This window comes from Opisthorchis viverrini, assembly GCF_000715545.1.
Source record: "Opisthorchis viverrini unplaced genomic scaffold opera_v5_55, whole genome shotgun sequence".
Taxonomy (NCBI): Eukaryota; Metazoa; Platyhelminthes; class Trematoda; order Opisthorchiida; family Opisthorchiidae; genus Opisthorchis; species Opisthorchis viverrini.
Genome location: NW_008751709.1, coordinates 297,038 through 322,918, shown reverse-complemented (window position 1 = coordinate 322,918; position 25,881 = coordinate 297,038). Strand labels below are relative to the sequence as shown.

The following is a 25,881-nucleotide window of genomic DNA, read 5'->3' as shown; positions in this document are numbered from 1 at the left end:
GCGAAGGAAGTCGAGAAAGAATGAGCCCACTTGTGTGCTCATGAGAACCGTTTTTCTTTTGACTAATAACTGATCTACACAAATAAGTTAAGCACTTGTGTTCGAAGTGTCTGTTCCAAACGAAGTAATACACAAGATTCGCAAGTATCACTCAGCGGCAGTAAAGTAGTAGCGGAGGTAGTAATACGCTTGGTAAGAGCGTCATAAAATGAGAGTGGAAAATATGCGCGTCAAAGAGGCAGACCGCGTGGTGAATGGAGGTAGAGGTGCTGTAGAACTGAGAGGGAACGGTGGAGCAATGATTTCTCAGAACCCAGGGCTAAAGGGACATGATCCTTTCCGAGTCAAGCTACTCTTGATTCTGACTACTTTATCGAAGTGAGTAGGTGGACAAAATACTCGGTAATACCAACCCCATGAAGTACTCACCTGTTTTCCGAGCAGTTCGACCGTAACACCGTCTTTTCCTGCCGTTTTGGCTCCGCAAGCCATATCACGTAGAGTCTCCTGGATACTCTGTATCTGCTGGGACACAGCTGACAACATACGTTCTTCCAATCGATTGAATTCATCAAAACAACCCCAGGCTCCAACTTGGCATAGACCGACAAAAATGCGGCCCATCGCCTAAATAAACGATATAAAAGTAGAAGCAGTCGCATTATTACCATTGGCTCCCTCGGGCAAATACCCATAGAGTGCCAGATGCGGTAGACCAGGGGGCGCAACACAATTTGTTTACAAGATCAGCCGACAAAGTGGAGGAAAAATTACAGTGCCGTAGACATGCTCGTATAGTTTGAAACGAATTGCATGGGCGTTTCGACGGATAGGGGCATCACAGTGAAGTTGAAAGGACTACTGAGGCGTCTTACAGTCCTTTTAAACTTGATACTTGGCCTTCCCCGTTGTCATCATAACCGAAGACAGAGGCATACAGGTAGTAAACGTCGGGATGTTGTGCTGACTAACCTAACGATCAAGTTAACGGGTCTACGACACACCCCATCTAATATTGATGAATCTCGCCACGAATAACATATGATTAGAGTTTTCAAAGGTTCAAATTTGATATGTTCAACGGCCAATAAAATTCCAGTAATGATCGGAAGCGAACCGTGACCACCATGCGTGGTTCGTAATTAAAAAACCTGATAAGAACTGAGTTGAATATCATCGGCAAAGCCGTGTTCATTGTACGGAATAAGAACATGAAACGAAGCGAAGAAATGAAACTATGACGTACATGAAAATCGAAGGTTTCATCGCAATTGAACACCAGAACGAAGCGACCAAGTTGAGTGCCCAATGCTTTCACCGACTCCGTCTTACCAGTACCTGCAGGTCCAAACGGTGAGCCACCAAGTCGCCCTTCCAGAGCTTGTGTAAGCGTCAGATAGCATCGGTCTGTAAGAGGGGTTTGAACTAGTCGATCGATGACACCAAGATATTCGAATCCGTACTGGAACTTGGTATTTGCCATCTGTATGGAAACCTGGTGTAGAGGGTCGGTTTGTTTCGGGTCAAAATAGAACCGCATTTGACTCAACCAATCGAATGACCGTGATGAGTTAGCATTGTTCTGTATCAATGTGCGGATGACATCTCGCTGATGTACGTGTTCAATAATCAAGTGCTCTAGTTTCCTACGTCGTACTGGAGGCTGTTCGTAAAGAACCGAATCAGCTAACACGGTCAACATATTCTCCACAGAAGCAAGACACTTGTGCAGTGGACTTTCGGGGTCTTTTGACGGTTTGCCATCCATCGCCGCTAGGGCTGCATCCACAGATTCGGACCAAATAACCTGTGCGGCCAGAACCACCAACTGTGCATGGAAGCGATCAAGCCAATCCAGAAAACCGGTCTTTTCCAAATCGCCGGATGCGCGAAGTTTCTAAAAGAGGTAGTTATTCTTGTTGAAACGCGACTTAACCAAAATGAGTACAAAAACTACGACCTAGAACAGCAGGTCATGTCACAGCGAAATGAACAAAGTTGATGAAAGCATACAAGTAGCTGATATGATATTTCAGTGACTGGTTTTAATGTGCCGTTTCCCTACCTTCACATGGTTTTCCAAATCAGCCAGCAGTGATTGGAAAAGTAACCCGTGTCACTGAAAAAGTGCGAGGTGGCGTGACATAGTCCTACTGGGCGACGAAAGGAATTCAATCAGACAGGATGAGATAAGCAAACGTATCAGCAGCGTGTCGGAATTTTCAGTCACTCTTTGTACACAATAAGCCAAAAACTCGACGCAGTTTCAGTCGGCAGCTCGCCATTTGCCGTAATGTAGTGGGCTACGATTGGGCTGAATTAACTTCGATTCATTAAAGATAAACAGGAAATTGCCACCTCAAGATACGAAACCTAACTCCAAGAAGTTGTAAATAATATGGAAGATAAGAAGCCGACGAAATCATACCCCAGATAGACAGGGTCTGGTCTCTGAAAACAGGACAACACTAATCACTGGAAACTAGCTTAGTGTTTTGAATGAAATGTGCAAGAATGCGTTGATGACGTTTTTGTCCTTTTTATACTTACACAAGCGGAAAGAGCAGAATCGGTTAAATTTGGATGTCAGACTTATTCATTGTAATTCTCAGCTTTTACCAACAGATGGAGCTGCCATACACTTAAATTCTGATTTTTGTCCTGGAGCTTTAGTATGGAGCATGCACGAAGTGCATGATAGTTGCAGATATTTTAGTTCCCCGTACGGGGATCACGGAAGGTCCATGGTTCAGAACCGACCTCTGCCTCTCGACTTCCCCTGTCTAGGCTTTAGCAACCTGGCATTATCCCAGCCCTCGTGCTTCCTTCGAGTGGCATGGCAGCTAAGCACCGGAAGGGTTACAGCCGAACGATCAATATGAAAACGACACCCATGTGTTGAAGGTGGTGGTGCGGAACGCCAGTTCCGAATAGAATCGGTAAAGAGACAAAGAGCAGAAATTCAACCGCTAGGCTATTCTTCTGGAATAACAAGAATAGCAACATACCGAAATTCATACGGGAGCATGATGGACTAAGTAATCGGAGCATAGCTCACGACATTCCCACCATTCTGTGCCTGTTGCTGAAATCTGCCTCCAGGTTCCGAAACGATTAAGTTTATTGAAGTGGGATTCCCCACCCGGGCGGTCTTTTACCAGCGAGGTGAGCAAGATCCGGTGTGACCAGGTCTTTCATCTTGCTCAGCTAAGCCATTTGACGTAATCCAGCCAGGTTAATTCGACTCTCCTGCTAAACCCAGATGATGCTTCAGAGAAAACGATTGCTGATTGTGAACACATTTGTGTGCAGTGTGGCAATAACGATGCGATTATGCGCTCATTAATATCGTACCATAATTATTTTCATCCACAAGACAGCAACATTAGCGATGAAAATCGGCTAACTACTGCTTGCCTGTCCAGTGCCACTAAGCAGCCAGAATGGACGTACTTAAGCTTTCATCATAGCGAGAGCGGTGAAGAGGCTGAAGTTGCCTTCCGATTATCGGCACACTGATGGTATTTGGTTAACAAGCATACTGATGCGATATTGAGCATGTTACGAACCATTTAGCGTTGAAACAAGTTCGTGGCTTCCAGATACTAACGGACAGGGCCTAAAAGAAGGCTTCCAAAGAGACAAATGAGTGACTTACTCAAATAGTCGAGGAAATTAGCGAATTTTCGTAGGAATTTTGTGGGCCTCTAGGGCAAACGAGTCATTTTCAAGGACCATCTAAAGAATTTATTTCGTGCATCCCATTTTACAAAGGTCTTCAATCACACCAAGTGTGCACATGTGTAATTCATCTGTGTAACACAGTTTCAGGGTTTTGTGTGATGTAAGTCAATCATTCGTAAACGAGATGGTTCTGAAATAGTCTGCCAGGTTTCCTTCCCTATAACTGACACCTGGCGTTTCACTCAGGAAGCTATACTGACTCTGCATACAATATACACCCATGATCAGGAAGCAGAGAATCGCCTGGAATGTACTTTTGTGGATGAAAACGCACTCATACAGAAAGCGACCAAAAGATAAAAATCGGAAAGCCAATAGCAGTACACATTATCCAATGATAGTGGCAGTCACCAATGCTAAAGACAACACGAGAGTTTCAACACAAAAAACTGTGACGGGCGATTAAAATTAAGTGAAATGCTATCCATACAAAGGATCAATGAGATACCAGAAATAGCTACGGCAGTAGGTTGCGAGACCTATCTCAGGAAAGTAACAGGAGGGGCAGGAGATGGATAGAAGCAATTTAAACAGGGAACAGAGTTACCACGAAATGCAGTGATGCGTGCAAAATATACAAGGAGCTCAACGTAGGCACATAGGCAGCACAAAGAATCATTCAAAAACAACACCTGGAGACAAGGAACGCGAAAGCTGGCGAACTCCATGCAGAAGGAGCAGCACTTACCTCCGAATTCGGTCCGTACAAAACTCCCAAAAGCTACATATACATTCAAAATTAAGAGTGGATAGAGCGTAACATATATAGTCATGCGAACTCAACTATCACGACTGTCCAATAGATCAAAGGTAACCTGGTTTCTCTGCCAATCAAACGCAAGAGCTACGCGATAAATTGCAGGTAACATACATGCAAAGCATTGAGGACCGAATAATTTGATTTCTCATTCACTTGATGTTAGAAGATCCGTCAGAAACAGAAGGCTAAATGAGTTGATGGCGCCCTGACCCTTGAAAATTCATTCACATATCTCTCCTTAGGACTGACAATTCTGGTAACCACACCAACAAGCACTGATGAGCTTTGCCGCTTTATTCATTTCACTTGATTTACTAAAAGTGCATTCAGAAGCCTGGTAGTGGAGAAACGCATGAGGAGTGTTGTTTGATCTAGATGGACACTGTTGCGAGGCATCGCCCGAACAACGAAAGCACCTAACCGATACCGCCAGTTTCCAGACTTCTCCAGGAAGGCTATCTTCCTTAGTTATTCTAACCGAAATTGAATCGAAAAATGTGTTACCGAAAACAGGATTGGGTGTGAACAGCTTCTAGGTCTACGTACATAGGTAAGGGAGGAAATAATTTCTGTTTGATTGAGCGTCGAAGTGAGTTAACTTAAGGTTAGAGAATTTGCAATAGGCAAGCGGGCGGTTAAGCAGGCAGTTAAGCATCAGAACAGCGTAATACGTGGAACAGTCTAGGTGGAAGTACCAAAATGGAAGAGAAGTGACGAACGAATAGGCAAAGGGATGGAGTAAAGACGTCTGACAACGAACCTGCAAATCCTGAATTGCTTTGCCCAAGTAGGTCGCCAGTGAGACACGCATCTCTCGCTCCAACAGAGTGAGCCAGTCGTTGATTACTGGGTTATCCTTGATTGACACCGGTTTAATGAATATAACTTCTTCGCCTTCTTTCGAACACAACCCTAACACTTCGGTACTATCTTCATTTAACTTGATCGAATGCACGCCAGCAAACATCTTTTTGAAGTGTTTTTGTAAACGCGGTACGTTTTTGCTGTTACCGATGATTTCCAACAGGTCCTCGTCACCAACAAAGTAGAATCTGTATGAAAGGTAGTGCGATTTACGGAAAGGGCATCACTTTTGGCTAACATAAAGAATGGCAGAGCACAATTGAAACAATCGAACACAAGCACTCTCAAAAAGATATGTGCAGAATCGACCCTGTCGAACATCCCTACGAGCCACCTAATGTGTTCTTCGAAGAACCACCGGGCAGTTTAAAGAAACGGACATTATAAGGCACTGTATGTATCGGACCACAGTGCTGGCTGTTCCGTTTTATGACTGTGAGACTTGGCCAGTTCGGACAGCGGAACTGAGACGCCTCCAGATGTTAGACAACCGATGTCTCAGAACCATAGGTCGTGTGGGCTAGTGTCAGCGAATCCGTAACGAGGCTATTAGAATGGGGGTTTTCGGTTCTGCAACGAGAACTTCCATTGTAAGGCCTTGGTAGTTTGATCTTTACCATTTTAGCTGTGGCCAAATGGATGTTTTTCTCTTTCAAATCTTAATCAGGGATGGCAGCTAAGTCCCACTCCCGATTGCTGACGGAGTAGTTTCGAGAATGATGGTATGATATTACCCATTGAGATGACCGCACAACAGGCTATCATCTACTGGACGTCAGAAATTAGTCCACTAACCTTGGTAATGGAGCGCTCAAAAGACGGATAGATTGAAACTTAGTGTTTTATCCAATAGTACTTCTATCATATTGCAACTACGACTTTTGGGTGTTGCTCTTGCATTAGTAATCGAACTGAAAGTGATTAGCCCTTCAGCTTACCTGGGGAAAGAGGAACGCTGTCTCTCTAGATATTCACCCAAGGAGCGTTGAATCTTTGACAACAGGTCGGCCAGTCGCTCGAGTTGACGATCGACCTTGGAAATATTAAGCACATCCATGACCAGTGGAGACTTAGCAACTTTCTTCATAAGTCCCAGAAATTCTGTGCTCACACTTTGGAATCGCTGGGATTCTTGAGGGAGAAGAATTTTAATATCCGCCGAACCGGCGAAAATGCCGTCCAAGTAGACCCAGCGCCGTTGGACGTCAATCCAAACGTCGAACAGCGCATTGATTCGATTGAGTCTGTCTTCCCATGCAAGCGCCTCTTCCTCGAATTGCTACAGAGCGGAAAAACACAAGCGAATGTACAAACTGGTATATAGGAAGAAGTGAAAGATGAAAAACGCGGTGCGAATAAACTGTGACAAAAAACCTACAGTACCTTGAAGTAAGGAGACATTTTCATAGCCGTTAGACTGTTTATGCGCTCTTTGACCCGGGTGAAAAGATCATCCCAGCCTCTGATTAGTCTGCACTTGTTTTGGTAACTAATCAGATCCAGTGTGTAGTTCTTCCATTCTTCAGTGACCTGAAAACAAAGCGAGACCAATCATCAGCAGATGCCACTGTAGTGAGTTTTGCCTGTCAGTCATATTAGTGGAATATCGTACCTGTTTCAAGAATTCTTCCAGCGCCTTTTCACCTTGAGCAATCAACAGGACTTCCCGAATAACGGAGTCGTTCTTCTGCAAATCAATGTCCCAGACATGCCCCAGAGTTAGTTCCGACATCGTCCAGTCGACATTTAGTTTTTTCATTAGCATCTTCCAGTGGCGTTCTTTCAGAGCCTCCGACTTCAATTCAACCACGAGTACATTAACCTTTGCGTAACTTTGCAGTGTGCGTTTCACATGTTCGTACGATGCATACTGACGTAACCGAGTGGGTAGTTCCTTGATCTGATTTGCCATTGTGTCAAGTTGCTGACGCAGTTTCCGCGGCTGCACAGTTTGCCATGGGGTTTCCTTCAGGGTTTCAATCTGTTCCCAAACCCTTGACAGCTCGAGCCAAACATTCTTCAAGTCCTTTAAACACACAAGACAAGATGCTGATTGTAGAGAACAGTTGAAACGTACAGCTCTAGATAAACGAACATAAGGCGTAAAAAGCCTGTTTGTCAAGGGCACTCACACATGTTCAGACGACAGCCAGGTAGGTTTCCGACAATTTATTGTCACATATAAACACCTGGTTCGCATTTGCAGTATCTCTCTACCGGGGAAGGGTACAGGATGGACATTAACAAGGGGTTTGTAGTCAGCTGATTTAATTGACTTATTTAAGACTAGGAAGGCTAAACTGTTCGGACCCTGATGCAGATCACTTTCGTAATCCTGAACTGCATGCACTGAACCAGCTTAAAATGACAGTCAATTTCCCGGATACTGACAACCGATTAACCAGAAACGTCCAACTGGCCCCATTCACGCAGACTCGTTTTAAACCATCAGAATGGACTTTTTAAAAATTCGACCCGAGGGAAAAGGGCATGAGGACAAAAACCACTGAGATTAACAAACCTGAAGCTCTTCGATGGCCACTTGCACACGTTGCTCACTTGGGGAGGCTACACCGAATTCCGTTAATTCCAGAGCCTCCTTGGCACGCTGGATGTTTTCGCGTTCTTCGCGCAAACGGATGAATTTGCCTTCGAGAATGGTCAGCAGATTGACGGCCTCTTCAGGCTTGATATCACCTTCTACTGGCTTCTCTTTCTCCCAATTAAGAAGCAGCTCTGTCGTTTTGTTTTCAACTACCTTGTCTTCAGCAACCACTTTCATCTGCAAACTTGCAACCTGTATGTATGAAGAAAGACACGCTATCAATACAAGATAGACAAACAAGCGTAGTAAGGTGAACAAATAAAAGGCGAAATACATACCTGTGAACTAATAGCAGTTTCCTTTCTGCGCAAAATTTCCTGGAACGCACTCCATTCACCCAAGATATTTTCAGAGTCTAACCATCCAGAAGGGAATTGGAATCGATCACGATACAGGATGTTCTGACCGGTCCGATAGAGTTCCACCTGTTTTTCCCAGGCCTTCATTTTTCGTTTCACGGTTTGTGCGTAGGTGATGGCATTCACTGCTTCGCTGGTGCTACCGGCTTCTACTGTTTGTTGTTCCATATCCAGTCGAGCCTGTCAGGGAGACGTGAGAAGTAAAGGACGGTTATTAGTATGACAGAAAGCGATCTTCAGGGTTCGCCCAAAACCTCTTACAGTGTAATCCTGTTACGAACAACTTGTTAGCTTCGTTGAAGTGGAAAACTCATTCTAGTGGTACGCACAGATAACTCCCAAACATTCCGACTGAAGCGAAGAGATTATGGTTAGGCCTTAAGCGATCTGAACAAACCTTGCTCATATGCCTACTGTTCGTACACTGAAAATACCATTTAGAATTATGAGAACATAAGAATTAACGACCAATAATCGGCCTATCGCCTACAGGCCGTCCAGCAGCATTATCAGCATCATCACCCCATCACAAACAGCAAGAACAATTTTGCAACTGACGCTTCGCTACGTTGTGTGCGGGTCGGGATAGCGCTGGAGCGTGCAAACCTCGACGAAAGCCCCTGGCCCAAAAGGGCGACCACAGGTACTCCGTCCATCCGAACAATCCATAGATATTAACAACTGTTTCGGAAATTCGGTTTCCGGCTTTTAAAACAGCCATATGAGATATTGCGTTGATTCCCGGTAGTTTCGCATCACGTTTTCTATGATACTAGAGCTAGACAGGTCAATTTATGGAGCTATCTTGATAACACTTCTCTGAAGTAAGTAACTTGCTCGTTCTAAAATAGTCACTTGGGTAAAGAAGCAGTCTTTGTCGGTATTCCCTTGAACATAGTTATACTGGATACGGTAAAGTGTTCCCTTGATATCTGTAATACATTCGAGAAGAAGGTACGCGTTAGGGGAAGAACCTTCACTATTCGAACAAAAATCCCACCAAACGTGCAGACATTGGTGGCTCCCCCAGTGTTCTCACATGACATGACAGGAATGCAAAAAAGCAACTCGAAGACCCACCTTTGAGACTTCGTTGTACAGTTCTTGCATTTCTGTACCCAGGTGGTTACCGAATTTACTGAGAATATCCTTATGCCAATTGTCATACTTCAGAGAAACCTTCGACTGCACCTTGCCAAACATAATGACGATCGGTCCAAATTCTTTTTGACTCTCGGCGACATCGAAATGTTGACGCATGCTTTTGATCTCATCTAGAACATTCATCCAAACCTAGGATGAGAAGAATACTGTTAGCTTGGAGCGAATAGACAAACACCGGACAATACAAACAGATTAAATAGATTAAATTCAATACATAAAGACATTGATAGAACTGTTACTTACCCGAGTATCCGTTCCTATACGGCCATAGACCTGATCACTCTGTAGATCCCACAGTGCTTGGTAACTTGTCCACGTCTTCACATATTCGCGGGCCTCGCTGACCACATCCAAAATGGCCTGGTGTGCTTGTTCCAAAGCTTCGTCTGCCCTGTCCAAGTTGTGTAAAATTTTCTTGTAGTTCTTGTGTACATCGCTTCCAACTTCCAAGCCGACCTACGGATGAACCAGATATTTCACAAAATTAAATAGTGCACAAAAACTAGGCCAAAGAGACACAAATCAACCCCGGTAGTTCGCGTAAGCAATAAGGGGTATGTAAATGCACTGATTGAAGCCTCGTATCACTGTGATGAGTAAAGCGGGATATTCCGGCTCAATCATCAAATACCGAGACGCAAATGCAGACAGCAGTTTAGAGTATATGTCATGATTAATTGGGAACGGTGCATAAACCAAACTAACCTGATATCGTGAGTGTTGGATTCGAGGTAGATTTAAAACAATACCTTCCCAGGAGCCCAGACTAAGCAGTAACTCCTGCTGGGCCACTTCGATACTGGGGTGGAGATGCATCTGTTGGTTTGTGATGCGTAACTCGTGCACAATCATCTTCAGTTTCGGTTCCCCACCCAAAGGGTTTTTGGACTGCTGACTGGAATGTGTATCTTGGGCGTCATCGTCGTTCTACAAAACACACATGGTGGAAATAATCAAGACCATTTGAAGTAAATAATCAATGGAGTGAGAAAATTTTCATAGCAGAACCTTGGATAAAAAGGGTATCCACTGAACACCAACTTTTGAAACTAGCTGAAAAAAAGATAAAAGGCTAAAAAAAAGTCGAGTGCCACGCTTGCTCCTGGAAGGCTTGTCGGACGGTGCGATGTCGTATATAGACGGCCATTGGGAAAAGATATCCAAAACGCCGCTCAAAGCCGGAACGTTGTTTGCAGTACAACTCAGCTAACCTCTTTGATAGGAACGCGTCTGTGCTGGAGACCCGGCGACAGATCCCTCTTGGCCGCAATCACAACTCCACCCGACGCATCATCCGACGCCAGGTGAAACTGAAGTACCATTGCAGACCGAGAAGCTTGGTGGACCCGAAAGGCTGAAGAAATGGAGGATGCAAAGAATGCTGGAAACGTCCACAGCTGTTACACTTGATTCGCTTGACTGGTCCTCGAAAACCTCTTGTCACCGAAATAATCAGGGATCAAAATGGCTGTGTGCCAGGTTATGGTAAGGGCAGTGTTGTTGTGCGGGTGCGAGACGTGGTCTTTGTGGACAGATGATGCGAGGCGTCTTCAGGTTTTCGACCACCGTTGCTTCAAAAGCGTGGCTGGTTTTGGATGGCGTCAGCGTGTTAGTGATGAGGTGACTAGAAAACAGGTATTTGGTTGTGCGACAGGTACTCCCATCGGGGAAAACACCCAGCATCAGCAACTGTGATGGCTCGGTCATGTGCTACGCATGCCAAAACACCGTCTACCGAAATGAGCGTTGCTCTCAGTGCCTCCTTCAGAAGGGCGCAAACCGCGAGTTGGACAACGCATGAGTTGGCGGAAAAGAGGAAAGAGATCATGAAGAGTTTAGGTGTTGTTGGTGTTGTACGCCTTCCAGGATGGGGTCCCCTGTGACCCCACCTGTGCTTGGCTGCAGACGTTCCAATAAATGGCGGCTAATCGATGTCAGTGACCTTCGTGCTGTCAGTTTCTTTCCAGATTGTCTGATTGAGCAGTTGGGGGTGTAGGCACCTTAGAACGGTCGACGTAGGCCAGTATCAAACTAACCTGATATCGTGAGTGTTGGATTCGAGGTAGATTTAAAACAATACCTTCCCAGGAGCCCAGACTAAGCAGTAACTCCTGCTGGGCCACTTCGATACTGGGGTGGAGATGCATCTGTTGGTTTGTGATGCGTAACTCGTGCACAATCATCTTCAGTTTCGGTTCCCCACCCAAAGGGTTTTTGGACTGCTGACTGGAATGTGTATCTTGGGCGTCATCGTCGTTCTACAAAACACACATGGTGGAAATAATCAAGACCATTTGAAGTAAATAATCAATGGAGTGAGAAAATTTTCATAGCAGAACCTTGGATAAAAAGGGTATCCACTGAACACCAACTTTTGAAACCAGCTGAAAAAAAGATAAAAGGCTAAAAAAAAGTCGAGTGCCACGCTTGCTCCTGGAAGGCTTGTCGGACGGTGCGATGTCGTATATAGACGGCCATTGGGAAAAGATATCCAAAACGCCGCTCAAAGCCGGAACGTTGTTTGCAGTACAACTCAGCTAACCTCTTTGATAGGAACGCGTCTGTGCTGGAGACCCGGCGACAGATCCCTCTTGGCCGCAATCACAACTCCACCCGACGCATCATCCGACGCCAGGTGAAACTGAAGTACCATTGCAGACCGAGAAGCTTGGTGGACCCGAAAGGCTGAAGAAATGGAGGATGCAAAGAATGCTGGAAACGTCCACAGCTGTTACACTTGATTCGCTTGACTGGTCCTCGAAAACCTCTTGTCACCGAAATAATCAGGGATCAAAATGGCTGTGTGCCAGGTTATGGTAAGGGCAGTGTTGTTGTGCGGGTGCGAGACGTGGTCTTTGTGGACAGATGATGCGAGGCGTCTTCAGGTTTTCGACCACCGTTGCTTCAAAAGCGTGGCTGGTTTTGGATGGCGTCAGCGTGTTAGTGATGAGGTGACTAGAAAACAGGTATTTGGTTGTGCGACAGGTACTCCCATCGGGGAAAACACCCAGCATCAGCAACTGTGATGGCTCGGTCATGTGCTACGCATGCCAAAACACCGTCTACCGAAATGAGCGTTGCTCTCAGTGCCTCCTTCAGAAGGGCGCAAACCGCGAGTTGGACAACGCATGAGTTGGCGGAAAAGAGGAAAGAGATCATGAAGAGTTTAGGTGTTGTTGGTGTTGTACGCCTTCCAGGATGGGGTCCCCTGTGACCCCACCTGTGCTTGGCTGCAGACGTTCCAATAAATGGCGGCTAATCGATGTCAGTGACCTTCGTGCTGTCAGTTTCTTTCCAGATTGTCTGATTGAGCAGTTGGGGGTGTAGGCACCTTAGAACGGTCGACGTAGGCCAGTATCAGTCCCCTCTCTCACCCACTCTTTTCCTCTTCTTTTCACTCTAGGTTTTTAAATATAATTAGGCGAACCTTATGGTTGTACAGCAGTGAAACATCAGTGCACTGACTGATGTTGCTGTCTTTGATGACGACGATAGACGCCTAAGCTTAGACAGGAGCAGTAGGAATGAGGAAGCTAGGTTTGAACCATGGACTCTGCGGTCTGTAAGTTCGCACCCCAACCACTGAGCTATCCAGCTTTATAACAACAGCCTTCCATAATGATAGTGATGGAGTCACAAAAGCGGTTTTTCGACAATCAAGATTCAACCGAGTTAAGACATTGCATGAATTTAAGCAAAACCGCTCGAACAGCATAAGCAACCAGGTGAAATCATAACAAGGGTTAAAGGATGTGGAAAACGCCTGCATGGACAGCGAACTGCAGAGCAAAATTTGGAAACTTTTTTCAGTGGCGTTGAAAGCAAGATGGGGCGAGATGGACCAAGTGGTTAGAGGGCGAATTTACTGATCGGAAGGTCCGTGGTTCGAACCCGACCTCCGTCATTCGACTTCCCCTGTCTAGGCTTGGGCGACCTGACAGTACCCCAGCCCTCGTGCCTCCGAAAGCAAGATGATCAGGAGAACCTATCCGTTTAGTTCCAATTTTGAAGCGTTTTGTATCAACCGAATACCATTAACTGCACATCCATAGTTGTAAAGTGTGATGCTTCTCCGTTGCTGGGGCCCAGAGTTAGCTTAAGGTGTCCCACCAGAGGCCTCTAGCCGAAAAATCCAACTCAGGAGACGTCCGAATAAAACACAATCCACTACGACAAAAAATAAGAGGGCAGAAGACTACCCATGGTTCCCAGTGCATCCAAAACACGTATCACGGTGCTAAGTCCATCAAGACTAGCTTCCAGTAAACAGATAAACGGAGCCTCATACCCTATTCCATTCACTCGCGAAGCTGATGACAGTCAGGTTAAGATCTTCCCATGAAGATTATCTACGACAAATCCAAACGTATATAAGTTCATATGCATTTGTCCGAAGCGAAAATGAAAAGGCGTGGTTGGTACGGCCATCATTGAGCAAAGACGATTTCGTGAACTCAGCGAGTAAGAATTTTTGGGTTCAGTTTTCAGCGCGGCGGAATGTGTTCAACGGATAACGCTTCTTAATGTCGTATTCATCCTGGAACAAGAAAGCCCAGCAATCAACCGACTCTGCTCGTACCGAAATTTCTACGAAACCCATAATGGCGTGATATAACCATACGGGCGCTCTCAGATCAGCTGTCCAAAACGTATGGTCAATTTGTCTTCCAGTGGCTGACAGCCATTGTGCAAAGGTCAAGTCAGCTCGGTGACCTGCAACGCTCATCTGATAATAGAAAGAATTGACTGTAACGATAATAAATAAGGGAAATGTAGTAAACAGATCCTGCATCGCTAAAAGTAATCATACTTAATACAGAAGAGTATTATATGACGCAGTAATAATGCACCCGAGGGGTGAATGTATTTCGATGTTCGGAACCCACTTACACAATTTGCCGGATAAGTGGGAACGGTCGGCGAAAAGTTGATATCATGGGTGCGGATGAGAATCATATCACTACTTACCTCAGCTTCCGACTTCTCACCCCGAAGAGCTCGTGTCCACTCACGCACACCGGCTTCAAGCCGAACCACCAACCTGCGCTCAACCTCTTCGTCTAACCTTGAGACCCACTGTGGAAGATTGGAGTATTGATGGAGATTGAGCTCATCCACAGCTTTTTGAATTTTACCTAGATGGGGTGTATACCATGAGAAATACGAGCACTTGTAATGCCGGAACACTCCAAGGTAGTCATCGACCTACTGCACGTCTCCGAACTAAGTAAGCTGTTGAGGATCGAAGCAATCCAGTCCAGCGTGAGAGTTGGGGCGTCCCTTGTGACTAACCCTAAGGATAAGCAATCAGACTAGTTTATACGTATCCACTAAATTCCTATGGCACCATGAACTCGAAGAAAACCCAGAAAAGGTTAGACTACTAATTGATATGCCAGCCTGTTCAATACACTCTAAAAGGATCACACTTCTTATAATCAAAAGAAAGCACGAAAGCAAGTCTGTCGTTAGTATTCATCCCACAGATTTTAATAGTAGAGCAAGCGCGTGAAATTACACTAAAGCTGAGTTTATGTGGAATGCATACCTCGCATTCGGTGAGATAACCTCGTAACCTGGTCAAACTACTGTTTTTGTTGGGCGGGAGCATGCTGCTGATCCCAACAAGGTCAACAGGTACACAGTAGGTGCTTTAATAAGCACTTGACCAATGAAATACGCACGCATAAATAGGTAATAGAGGGTCTATATATTTCACCTAAGCAGCCCACTTGATAAATACAGAAGGATTTCAACATGACCCGGAAAAATGCCCATTACCTATGATCTCTTCAAAAACAGCCTTGGAGTAGACACAGGTTTCGAGCGATTTAACTTGGAGATCGATTTCACGTGTCGTTTGCAATAAATCATCAACCTTTTCTTGGAATTGTAGCATATTTTCAGAGAACTTCTGAACATATACACCGAGCCGGTACGATTCCCAGATGAGATTCATTCCCTCCAAGATGAATAGTTGCGCGTCACGTCGCAAACCAGCGCACAGAAGACCGATGTTTTGGCGCTGATGTTCTTCGATTTTAATGCATGTGCTCTCGTAGGTCCGTACACTCTCGATCAGCGACACAGCAAACGGGTACAGTTGATTCGTCTGGTGAGCTTGGTTCACGATACCCAGGGGAACCCGGAACCCCAACCATTTCATGTTTCGCACCTGGCAACGAAATACCGGTATCGGGCTTGGTGATGAAAAAGTTGCAAATGTAGTTTCAAAAAGAAAATAAGATACAGGTTTCCCAACAGAAAACAAACCTTTCCGCCGTTCTGAGGTGGTCGGCGCAAATAGCGCCCAATTATACACAGCGCCTGTCACATCTGATGTTGGCACAACTCGTCCACAAATAAGACGATTCGACATGGACGTATTGCAGGACTACACAAACAGTTATGCGAAACCAATAGGTACTACGTGGAAGTGGTAAAGATTCGCACGAAAAGTAACAATCTTAAAGTCAGTTTTAAATCCAACGACGAAAGTAGAGCAACCAGTGGGCCACAAAGACAAAACATAGCGCGGTGCACCAGCTATAGACCGACTACCGCCGGACTCAACATGCACCAGTTCAGTAAAGACTATTGGCGCCAAGCTTTAGATCGAAGGCACAAACTAAGACACTTTGTTAATCCACATCAAGGTATATGCGAACTGAAAGTAATGGGATAATTGCTGGCTGCGTAGGTGGATCGTAATTTTCGGCCTTACAACCATTTAACCGTCCCTGAGACCCCACCTAGGAAGATATTAACTATCCGCACGATTGAGTTTGCTGGTTGATGACGCAGACATATGTATCTCTTCACATGACCAGGAGCAAGTATAATGCACACAATCTGCTACAAGTGTTTCGATCCGGTGGAATCACGCCTACGTCACACAAATGCAACAGGCCTCTCTTGCATCGTTTATCGTGATCGAGTGCTTTAGTATGGCAACACTGTATGAATGTGAGTTGAGTAAGAGGCTATGTGGGAAATTCGGCCTCGGAAAACTTCCAACACACTGAAGCAGGTTAAGCATCCACGACTCTACAAGAAACCACTGGTTCAACCAAAGGACCGCTAACTTAAAACAGAAAAAAACAAGTGCTCAATACGTGAGTAGGATCGATGCATGCGCGGAAGAAGTCACTGTATCTTATTCTCAGTGAAGCGCAATACATAATCATATAATATTTAATATGCAACAATTCTCTCCCTGCCTTTCAGTCATATAAATAATCTTCGAAGCACGACTGGTAGTTTTGTTTAGCATGCTGAAACACATCCCCGCATGAAATTATAAGACCACTCATCTTGTGCACTGAATAGTAGATCCAATGGAATTTTCGGTCAAAAGGTGATGGGCAACAATAAAAACGAAACAGGAATGTGACAGAAAACTAATGAAGTTGGAATATCGCTGCGGTAGAAGTATGGGGTCACCTTGTCGTACCGTTCTTCGGGGAAGGAGTTCAATAACGAAATGTCACCGTTCAGCTCTACAAATCCCTTTGAGGTGCTTCCCGTGGGTATCTGGATGAAATTTCGATGGAACCTTTCTTATTTCCGTTTTAAGGCAATCAGCGACTTGGTTTTGGTGTCGTAGATTTCCTCACTTGGTGAGCTGGAATCACATGGATGGGACTGAGATCGTTACTGCAAGTCGACCAATTTAAGGAAATCACGAGAAAGAACAGATGAAGTCAGGCGTGTGAAGAGCTGGTTCTGCTAAAGCATCTAATCCTACCACCCACTCATAGCAATGCAATGGGATGCTACGATAACCATTCCGATGTAGGGCTGCATTTATTGGAATGCCGAACGCCGATCCCTATTCCCCATCACCTGACTGTGTGAATTCATAAAAAATGAGGGCTGATTGTTCTGCAACCAACATTACTGGTAACAAAACACTCTTAGGTGAATCGAGCCCATCGAGACGCAATGGGTATTCCCTCTTACGGAATGAAGTATTTTTATCCAAGTGTGCCAGTTTGGGATGTTGACCCCGCTCACCGAGTGAGCGAATCAGCAACACCGATAGGTATTGAGGACTCCGTCATGTACATTCGGATAGTGGAACAATCAGTAGTGCTCACTGTGGCCACGAGCATGCGACGGGATGGATCGCATGCTTCAACAATACAAAGCCGCAGCTTCACCTTCCACACCAGGAACAGGAGCTATTGAACTGGATAACTCCCACTACTAATCTCACCCTGGTTCAGAACAACAGACCATACTAGTATGCCGAGTTTATATGGCTAGAAAGATTTTCAAAAAACACTCCAAGACGTAGTAGGTGGCAACCACAAAACAGGAATCCGAAAATCCGTCAAAATATTATCCAGAAATGAAAAAAGACCGTGATGCTGTTTGTAGAGGTTTTGGGAAAAAATAGCCGGAATTCGAAATAGAAAAGGTGGGACGGTAGTTTGGGATAGTTTCATGCAATCGCCACACCTACGTTCCGTTTTTTAAGTTTATATCGGTCAGTCCAAGGCACATTCCTATGGATTCCGGGTTTCGTCCCTGAGCATATTCATCACCTTCTGACCAAAAATGATTTTATCCTACCCGGTAAGTTGGGCTGAAACAATGGCGGCCCAAAAATTCAACTGCCCCAAAATGGCTCAGTGATTAAAGCACCCATTTACTGACCGGGTGGTCCGTGTGTCGAACCCAACCTCTGCATCTCAACTTCTCCTGTCTAGGCTTGGGCAAAATGTTACTGCAAGACTTGGTGAACCCAGACGAAACTGTGGCAGCTACAACCACTGTACGACTGTACGTGGTTCTTGCAGCTGACGGTGATGATGAGGCTTGGGCAACGTACGTGGTTCTTGCAGCTGACGGTGATGATGAGGCTTGGGCAACCTGGCAGTATCCCAGCCCTCGTGCCTCTTCCGGATGGCATAGCAACTAGGCACCGAAAGGGCGTTACAGTCCAATAGCTTTTTCGGTTACCTATTCTGTGCTCGGAAGAGTCGGCTGTATCCAATAAGTTGGTATCACTGGTAATGCAAACCGTATTTAAACAGCTTGTTTTGAAAGGCATCGTGCTATTGTAAGGCATTGGGAATGCTGACTTAATCATCCAGTAACGCTCTGCCGATAGGAGAATACGCCATCGTGTTCGTTCGTCCGTATTCGCTCTCCTGATATCCAAAGAAAATGGTAATTCGCTAGTGTCTATCAATTGATCAATAATGTGACCATGGCGTAAGAAATCAACTGGACTGAAAAATAGATTCCGGCCAAATAAAGCTCCAATCAAAGGCGTACAGTAGCAACGAAGGCTAGGGAATAGAAACACCCCACCTAGCACCTAATCAATTCCTGAGAACTCAATGAAAGAATCAATAGACTGACAATGGTGTGTTCTATGTTAGCACAAACTAACACACCTTTGAAGCGCAGCACAAAGACACATTAGGTTGGTCTTAGTTGTATGTGGAATAGTTAAGATCTCTGTGAAAGGAGTAGAGTAAAGCAGTTTTGTATTGCACAGCACACGAAGAAGATCGATAACGCAACCAGAGAAAGACGTAAGTAAACCAGGAGCCAGATGTGGTTCTTGAAGATGACCAGCCTAGTATAAATGGAATGAGTGCAAGAAAAACTACGTACGGTTTAGAAAACTTCAGAGCCAATTTAAGCAAAGAATTGTGGTATAGGCCGCTGAGAGATAAGATTTCAGCAATGGGGCTGTAATACGGTTACAGATTCAGTATGGTTATAAAAAAAGAGCGATATTGACGAGTCCAAAAATAAACTGTTGTCACGAATAAACATGAAAACAACCACGATCACGGAACCAGAAAATCATGGTTAAGACAGTTGCCAATTTCTGCACAATTTACAGCTGTATTACAAAACACCCTTTTGCTGGAACCATTGAAAATCAGCATTGTAGCAGTGAGTAAAATACCTCGACTGATTTGCACCCGAGTAACTCACTTTCCCCGACATTTTCAAATAAGCAGATGAGAAGTGATATATCGTCGTGTGCTAGGTTTTAGTAGCACAGTAGCTACCTAGATTTATCATCCCCTGCCTCTTAACCTTCGGATGCTGAATGAGACGTACGCGGTTGTACATCTGAATAATGGTATAATCATCCAGAATCCCCGCCTGATACCCAGTTCTCACTTGCGATTTCGAGTGGTTTGTGTATGACAGTTATCACCACCCTGGCAGGCGGGTGAACCTGGGTGACGCCCAATACCGAGAATGTAAGTCATCTTTCAGAAGACTGTTTGGATGGGTGCTTTCAGATCTTTTATGCCGCGGCATGAATAGCATTTGGTTGTAAAACGGCTCCCTTGGACAAAAGTCAAGGGGATGCGATTGGTAACCAATCAGACATGCACAAAACAGGCTCATCTTCACGTAGGATAGCTAAAGTAAAAGTGAAGGAATAATATATATAAAGCTGGTGTTATGCTTTCGTGGCCGGTTGCAACGCTTGAGAAATTGTTCCATGGGAAAATGACAAACAACAAATATATCATAAGGTAACGGGCAATGAACAAAAAATGAAATCTACCTCCTTCGCTAAAGTGTTCACTTCTGGTTGGAAGTTGACCCGGAGTTTCAACACCGTAACGGTTTGTGTTTCACCTTCCTTCGTGGCAATTCGGGCACGGATTGGCTCAATGTTGAAAATTCGACCAGAGACAAGAACCTGCTTTTGTGAAACTTTTCGAACCCAAGCTTCGAACACCTCGGTGGTGTTCAGTTTGGCTTTGAAGCTTTCCCCTTCGGTCTTTAACAATTGCCCGTCTCTATGGTGCTCCCATCCCTTTCCTGTGATGGACGTACAAAATAGTGAGAGTCGGTTTTCACAGGTCACAAGATAGAAGGGACACCAGAACAGGTGAATAAGTGGTGATCAAGTTCAGAATTATAATCCCACGGAAACTGTCATCTGTACCCTGAAGGTCAAATTCTTGAGATGCACAAGATATATTTCTTCGCCCCACTAGGAAAGTAGACTACAATGAAAATTATACGATCCCGTATAACTCAATGGTGCTGGTGGGACTAGGCAGGCCGGATACCCAGTCACACACAAAACTATACGCAGCAAAGAAACAACGATATACTGACGGAATTGTCGGCCATCGGTGTGACACTTAGGGATTACAGTTGATGGAATTTAAGTACAGCACGATACAACTCACACAAACAGCGCCAGTGTATTCGAAAACGTGAACATACCCAAGACGTCTTCGACACGATGTAAATAGGCGTTGAGCTGCCGTTCGATCTGGCGAGCCCAGATTATGGAACCAGCGACTGGAGGCAAATCACGACACTTCGTCATGTGATAGGCTTCACTGGAGGAATACTGTGCTTTGAATTTGGTATGCAATGCCTCGATGTCGTCTTTCACGCGCTGGATCAGTTGAGTTTGGTACTCGCGGATAGCCCCTCGAATATGAGGCCGTACGAATAAGGCATTGAATCGTGAGAAGTAACGAAACATCTCGTTGGCGTTTTTTGCAGTACCAAGAAGGTCCCGAAGCCTGGCAGCGATCCGGGTTTCGACCCGATCGATTCGTTCATCATATCTATGGTGCAAATATAAGCATATTGGTAAGATGACAATAATCTATATCTCAACCATAGTGGATTCCACGAAGGACACAAACCAATGGAAATGAGTTAGATAACTGGCGAAAGAAAAAACTTGCCGTTTTACGGCCGCCTCCCAGGCGTCTGTTCCTTCTTTAGTGACATCCAAGCAATCAATCTCTTTGACGATTTCGTACGCTAGGTTCACTTCCTCAATCGCATTCGCATCGGAAGCATCCAAAAGTGGTTGCACCTTCCGTGAAACTTTGTCTGGTCCCTTGGTCGTTTCAGCAGAAGCATTCTCGCCAGGTTGGTTTCCAGCAAGTTCATCCTTACCCGCATCAGTGTGAGTTACACGGGTTTGTGCCGGACGTAAAACACGCATAATCACCTGACGTAGTTGCTCATGTTGGTGACGGAACCTTCGGGTAAATAAATTGAAAGGAGATAATAATAGAGAACAAGGGGAAAGGGAAAAATCCAATGGGGGTCGACTTAGGATCTTGCTAAATAATTAGTCTGGCTTTTAAAAAGTGATAACGAAGAAATCATCTAGACGAGTTCACAAAAAGAAGCAGTAAGCACCCAGTGATAAGGATTTTCAGTGAACATCTATCTTCAAGATGACCAGCTGACGCATAGAAGCTGTCAGCCATAACAAGGCATGTGCACTCGTCACAGCAACCAATATTGATGGATAAAAATCAAGAAGTCTAAAATTGGTTAGTAGAGTAAGCTCGATTTTATCCGCAGTATGTAGCTTACTGCGAAACGGGTGACCTGGTTTGGGAACTGAGCACATATGGGACTTGTGGCCAGTTTCAGAAAACCATGAACACGTTCGTCATGTTTGGTAGCTTTTTGCATAGCAGCAAGCAGCAGTCCTCAAACCGCATCCATCTACCACCATAACAGTCAACGCACACGGTTTGATTGCAGCAGCTCTCCCGCTGTCTTAGTGATACACCAGTCCAGTGGTTAGAGCGCATACTTACTGACTGGAAGGTCGGTGGTTCGAACCCGACCTCTGCATCTTGAATTCTCGTGTCTAGGCTTGAGCATCCTATCAGTATCACAACTCTCGTGCTTCCTTCGGGTGGGAGGCAGGGTGCTACAGCTGAATTATTTTATTGTTTTGATACATCCGCTTCAGCATCACTTGTGCGAAACATGTAATTCCTGTTTATCCAAACCACAACCTGCTTAGCTGTCTGCGTCAACGCGGTGATTACAATCTACGTATACAAATACCTACTGCTAACAGGCTGTCCGTCGAGTAGCAGTAATCTTTCTAATGACTCACTGCATCGGGACATTCACCGGTCCTAACATACCCGCTTGTCTTGAAATCGATGGACCTTTATTTCAGTGAAACCGCGAAAACAGGATCTCGTCATTGTAACAAGCGTAAGAACACGGACGTGGAGTGGTTGCCAAAATAAGCAACGAGCCTATTGTAAGAGCGAATCCGGTCTAGTCGGACATCATCTGGAGCCTTCTCCGAGCGTCACTTGAACGTCAGGCACCAACGAACAAACGCTACAGCCGGTTAACTGAAAGTGAAATGTTTCGAGCTGTGTAAAGACCGTGCAACTTAAAACTCTCTTCAGTAGTACAAACCGTCACACCGGTACCCTGAGAGAGAAAACATGCTAGTTACGTATATTCCAAGAGTTGGAACAGACGCAGAAACCAGATACAAGTGGTTCGATAAAAAGGCATGGAAACAATCGTTTGCAAATTGACGGGATGGCACTGAGGACAATGAAAAGACGAAAGAGAAGTGGGGCATAAACTTGCTTTCGCATGTGGTCCAAGCGTATCTGCAGTCGTCGATGTGCAGGTGCGCCTCGCCATCCAATACGCAGCTGCTCTTCGCGTTTCTTCTTTATTATATCGCGTAGTAAGCCCTGGAGTCTATCCGATTCATCATCCCACGTTGCGAAAACTTTGGAACACGCGCCCATTACTCGTTCAAACTCCTCGAAAGGCATGTGCATTAGGCGGCGGGTACCTAGCACCTAAAGGAAGAAACGGACTGGAGGTTGGAACTGGTGAAATAGTAAACAAAGTATTGAGGTCGTTTAATCATGCTGTCATCAGCGATAGAGAAGTGATTAATTGAGTTGAGTTGCATTGCTCGGTGGACAATATGGCATTGTCCTTAGCTGGTACAACGGAAAAGCAATTAGCATTGCAAAATCCCGAAGTCTCATGAGCAGTTCAGCTAGATCCGCTAATATCAACTCGCTATTTTCCCTGGTACTATAAGGCTTTCGGAATGACTCGTGCAAAAAATCAGCGTTTTTTTCAAACTATACTCTGACTGTCATAAACGCATAGATGCAAAAAGGTATTTTGTCGCGTTGGGTTATGCGCATTGAATAGAGTTGCATCCTGGTTGCGTCTTCTGGTGTCTATATCATGAAGTTCAAGAGAGTTCAACAGTTAAGGAACAAAATAACTGGGCAGAAAGTCTACGGTTGGACCGCCATCCCCGCATCTCAATCGCCCGTGTCTAGGCTTGGGCAACCGGACTATATCACAACCTTCATACTTCCCCCGGATAGCGTGGCAGTTGGGCACCGAGATTGTGCTACAGCCGAATGACCATCAATAATATGTAAATAGGTTACGAAAGAAATCAACGTTAGTTTGTTGCTACCGTGTGAATAAAATTAGCACACGAGTTGTTAAGCTGCTCGTGCGGTAACTCGTGCTACGCTCACTCATACAGACTGTTGGGTGCCTGGGCCTTAGAGGGAAGACCAGCTGCACGTTTTGCTACCCACAGCTCAACAGGACTAACCTGTAACCTGTAACAGGACTAACCTGTAACAAAGTAACACCCCCTGCATGTTTTGGTCTGAGAAAATAGTTTGGCTTAGGACAATTCGATTATTCTGCAGTAGGACTAGATACCTTGATTTTGACAGAAACCATACATCTTCTAAGGCGACTTTATTTCCAGATAAAACGTTGAGAAACTCAACAGACTACATCCACTTAAAAGACTACCTCAAAAAACACCGTATGTTCATCCCGTCGCGTCTTTTCACGGACCACGAAAACAATATATTTCTCGCTGACACTCAAAGGGCTGATAGGTCAAAGGATGTTAAAAACAGGACACAATAGTCTCCGTGGCAGCACGTGGTGAACGTGGTTTCCTGAGTCCACTAACACATTTTTGAACAATGCCCGCAGTTTATGAAGAGCACCCCGGACGACATATCCTATCGGATTGAATCCAGCTTTGAATGAGTATCAGTTCTTGGTGTGCACATAGTGGCCTTAACTAAAGTTACCGTGGTGGTCGGGCTTAGGTGCTGCAGTGCTCAAGCGGCCTCAGCGTCTGGAACTTCGTTCCGCAGGGTACAACCATGCCAGGAAGGCCAAAGAACAGCGAGACCCCGAACTACGAGGCGCTCTAGGGTAAAGTCGTACTGTGCTCTGCGATAGGAGTAAAGGTTGTAACGTGTTTCCCCCATGCAACTAGCAGGGCCATTTTCATGCAAACAGCGATGCTGCCTTCCGCAAAAGGACAGGTTGAAAAAGGTCGGCCATATAAACCGCACAATAATTGCCCAACGGTTGCCGTGACGGCCGGCAAATTATTCAACAAAAAGTCTGGTGCTGCTCAAAAGGCGTCAGCCGCTCACAGTAACACCAGGAGTGAGACACTTACACCTTGGGGTTGCACCGTGGACCCTCGGGCTCGTACACAACCTTGCAGCCCAGCTGGTCAGACTACTGAGACATCGGCTCCGGGCAGGGTCCCCGAAGAAAAACCTATTTGCCGCCGCTTAGCGCGAAGACCTTTGAATCAGATACTAAAGGCAGGGTTCCCGAACAAAACCGTACCCATCCCACGGCCTTGTGGGTCAGATTTTTTAACCAAAGGCGGGGTAGAGGTACCTCAGCCAAACTCCCTTCCTCTGCCTGAGCGACCGGGAAGTATAAGTTGTCCGTTGATGTCCCTGCCCGACTCCTTCCCACCAAACAAACAAGCGTTGCTGAGTCATTTGGCTGTCAGTTATCTGACCAATAGACCTTAGGCTCCCCGCTGCCCATTAACAATAGACAAAATAATACCTTGCTTAATCCACGAGATTCTTTCTACGTAGATTTTAACTTCCGTACTTTACGCCGAATTGGCAAACAGGTGATGCTAGCTGAAACCTTAGACTCCCTTGAAATTGATGTAGGGTATGTCTCTGAAGCGCGCATACAAGACCCAAGCATGGTTATGCATCTCTGGACGCCAAAGACAGACCCAGCTCTTTCATATTTCTCCCTGTGTCCGGTGCTCAAGAAGCGATAACTCGTGGAATATATGACGTGACAGTCGCGCTTAGTCCCAGAGCTGGACGCTCTTTAATAACAATAATATAATCGTTTAGCTGTAACACCCTTTCGGTGCCTAGCTGCCATGCCACCCGAAGGAAGCAAGGGGGCTGGGATACTGCCAAGTTACCCAAGCCTAGACAGGGGAAGTCGAGAGGCAGAGGTCAGGTTCGAACCACGGACCTTCCGGTCAGTAAATCTGCGCTCTAACCGCTTGAGCCATCTCGACCCCCGATCAAAGAAATGGCTGTCTATAGTGGAATTCTCCAACGAAGGTACATAAACTGGAGTGCCACCTAAAGGCGTAATGCCAACGTATTTGGTGGAAAATTATTGACTCAAGCTAAGTTGCTGTAACCTAGATATGTCAGCAAAACGTGTGTCCCACTAAAACTTACTGACACCAACTGAGTTACAGTAACATGACTGTGTCTTATGGGATGCAAATAGGTCATCTG

General features: G+C 45.3%; 3 protein-coding genes across 3 annotated transcripts in view; 2 read left to right on the top strand and 1 right to left on the bottom strand.

The window, feature by feature from the left end:
* Positions 1 to 23,070, bottom strand: part of T265_03604 (hypothetical protein) — a gene marked incomplete at both ends in the record, with an annotated part of 55,931 nt that extends 32,861 nt beyond the window's left edge. Inside the window, 25 exon segments of the mRNA XM_009168139.1 lie at positions 430 to 627; positions 1,247 to 1,897; positions 4,433 to 4,465; positions 5,265 to 5,556; positions 6,307 to 6,647; positions 6,752 to 6,898; positions 6,981 to 7,394; positions 7,890 to 8,165; positions 8,252 to 8,512; positions 9,413 to 9,625; positions 9,740 to 9,952; positions 10,202 to 10,423; positions 10,708 to 10,893; positions 11,130 to 11,420; positions 11,533 to 11,754; positions 12,039 to 12,224; positions 12,461 to 12,751; positions 14,465 to 14,631; positions 15,278 to 15,671; positions 18,333 to 18,473; positions 20,046 to 20,305; positions 20,720 to 21,113; positions 21,126 to 21,498; positions 22,001 to 22,193; positions 22,737 to 23,070. Of these exon segments, the coding sequence (XP_009166403.1) occupies positions 430 to 627; positions 1,247 to 1,897; positions 4,433 to 4,465; positions 5,265 to 5,556; positions 6,307 to 6,647; positions 6,752 to 6,898; positions 6,981 to 7,394; positions 7,890 to 8,165; positions 8,252 to 8,512; positions 9,413 to 9,625; positions 9,740 to 9,952; positions 10,202 to 10,423; positions 10,708 to 10,893; positions 11,130 to 11,420; positions 11,533 to 11,754; positions 12,039 to 12,224; positions 12,461 to 12,751; positions 14,465 to 14,631; positions 15,278 to 15,671; positions 18,333 to 18,473; positions 20,046 to 20,305; positions 20,720 to 21,113; positions 21,126 to 21,498; positions 22,001 to 22,193; positions 22,737 to 23,070 (6,693 nt within the window).
* T265_03606 (hypothetical protein) lies at positions 5,764 to 10,854 on the top strand (the record flags this gene model as incomplete). The annotated part of the gene is made up of 2 exons (XM_009168141.1): positions 5,764 to 5,883; positions 10,636 to 10,854. 2 exons carry the CDS (start codon positions 5,764 to 5,766, stop codon positions 10,852 to 10,854), a joined length of 339 nt encoding a protein of 112 aa, XP_009166405.1.
* On the top strand, positions 12,522 to 22,252 carry T265_03605 (hypothetical protein; the record flags this gene model as incomplete). Its single annotated transcript, XM_009168140.1, has 3 exons — positions 12,522 to 12,706; positions 12,733 to 12,819; positions 22,129 to 22,252. 3 exons carry the CDS (start codon positions 12,522 to 12,524, stop codon positions 22,250 to 22,252), a joined length of 396 nt encoding a protein of 131 aa, XP_009166404.1.
* Positions 23,071 to 25,881: the final 2,811 nt, after the last annotated feature.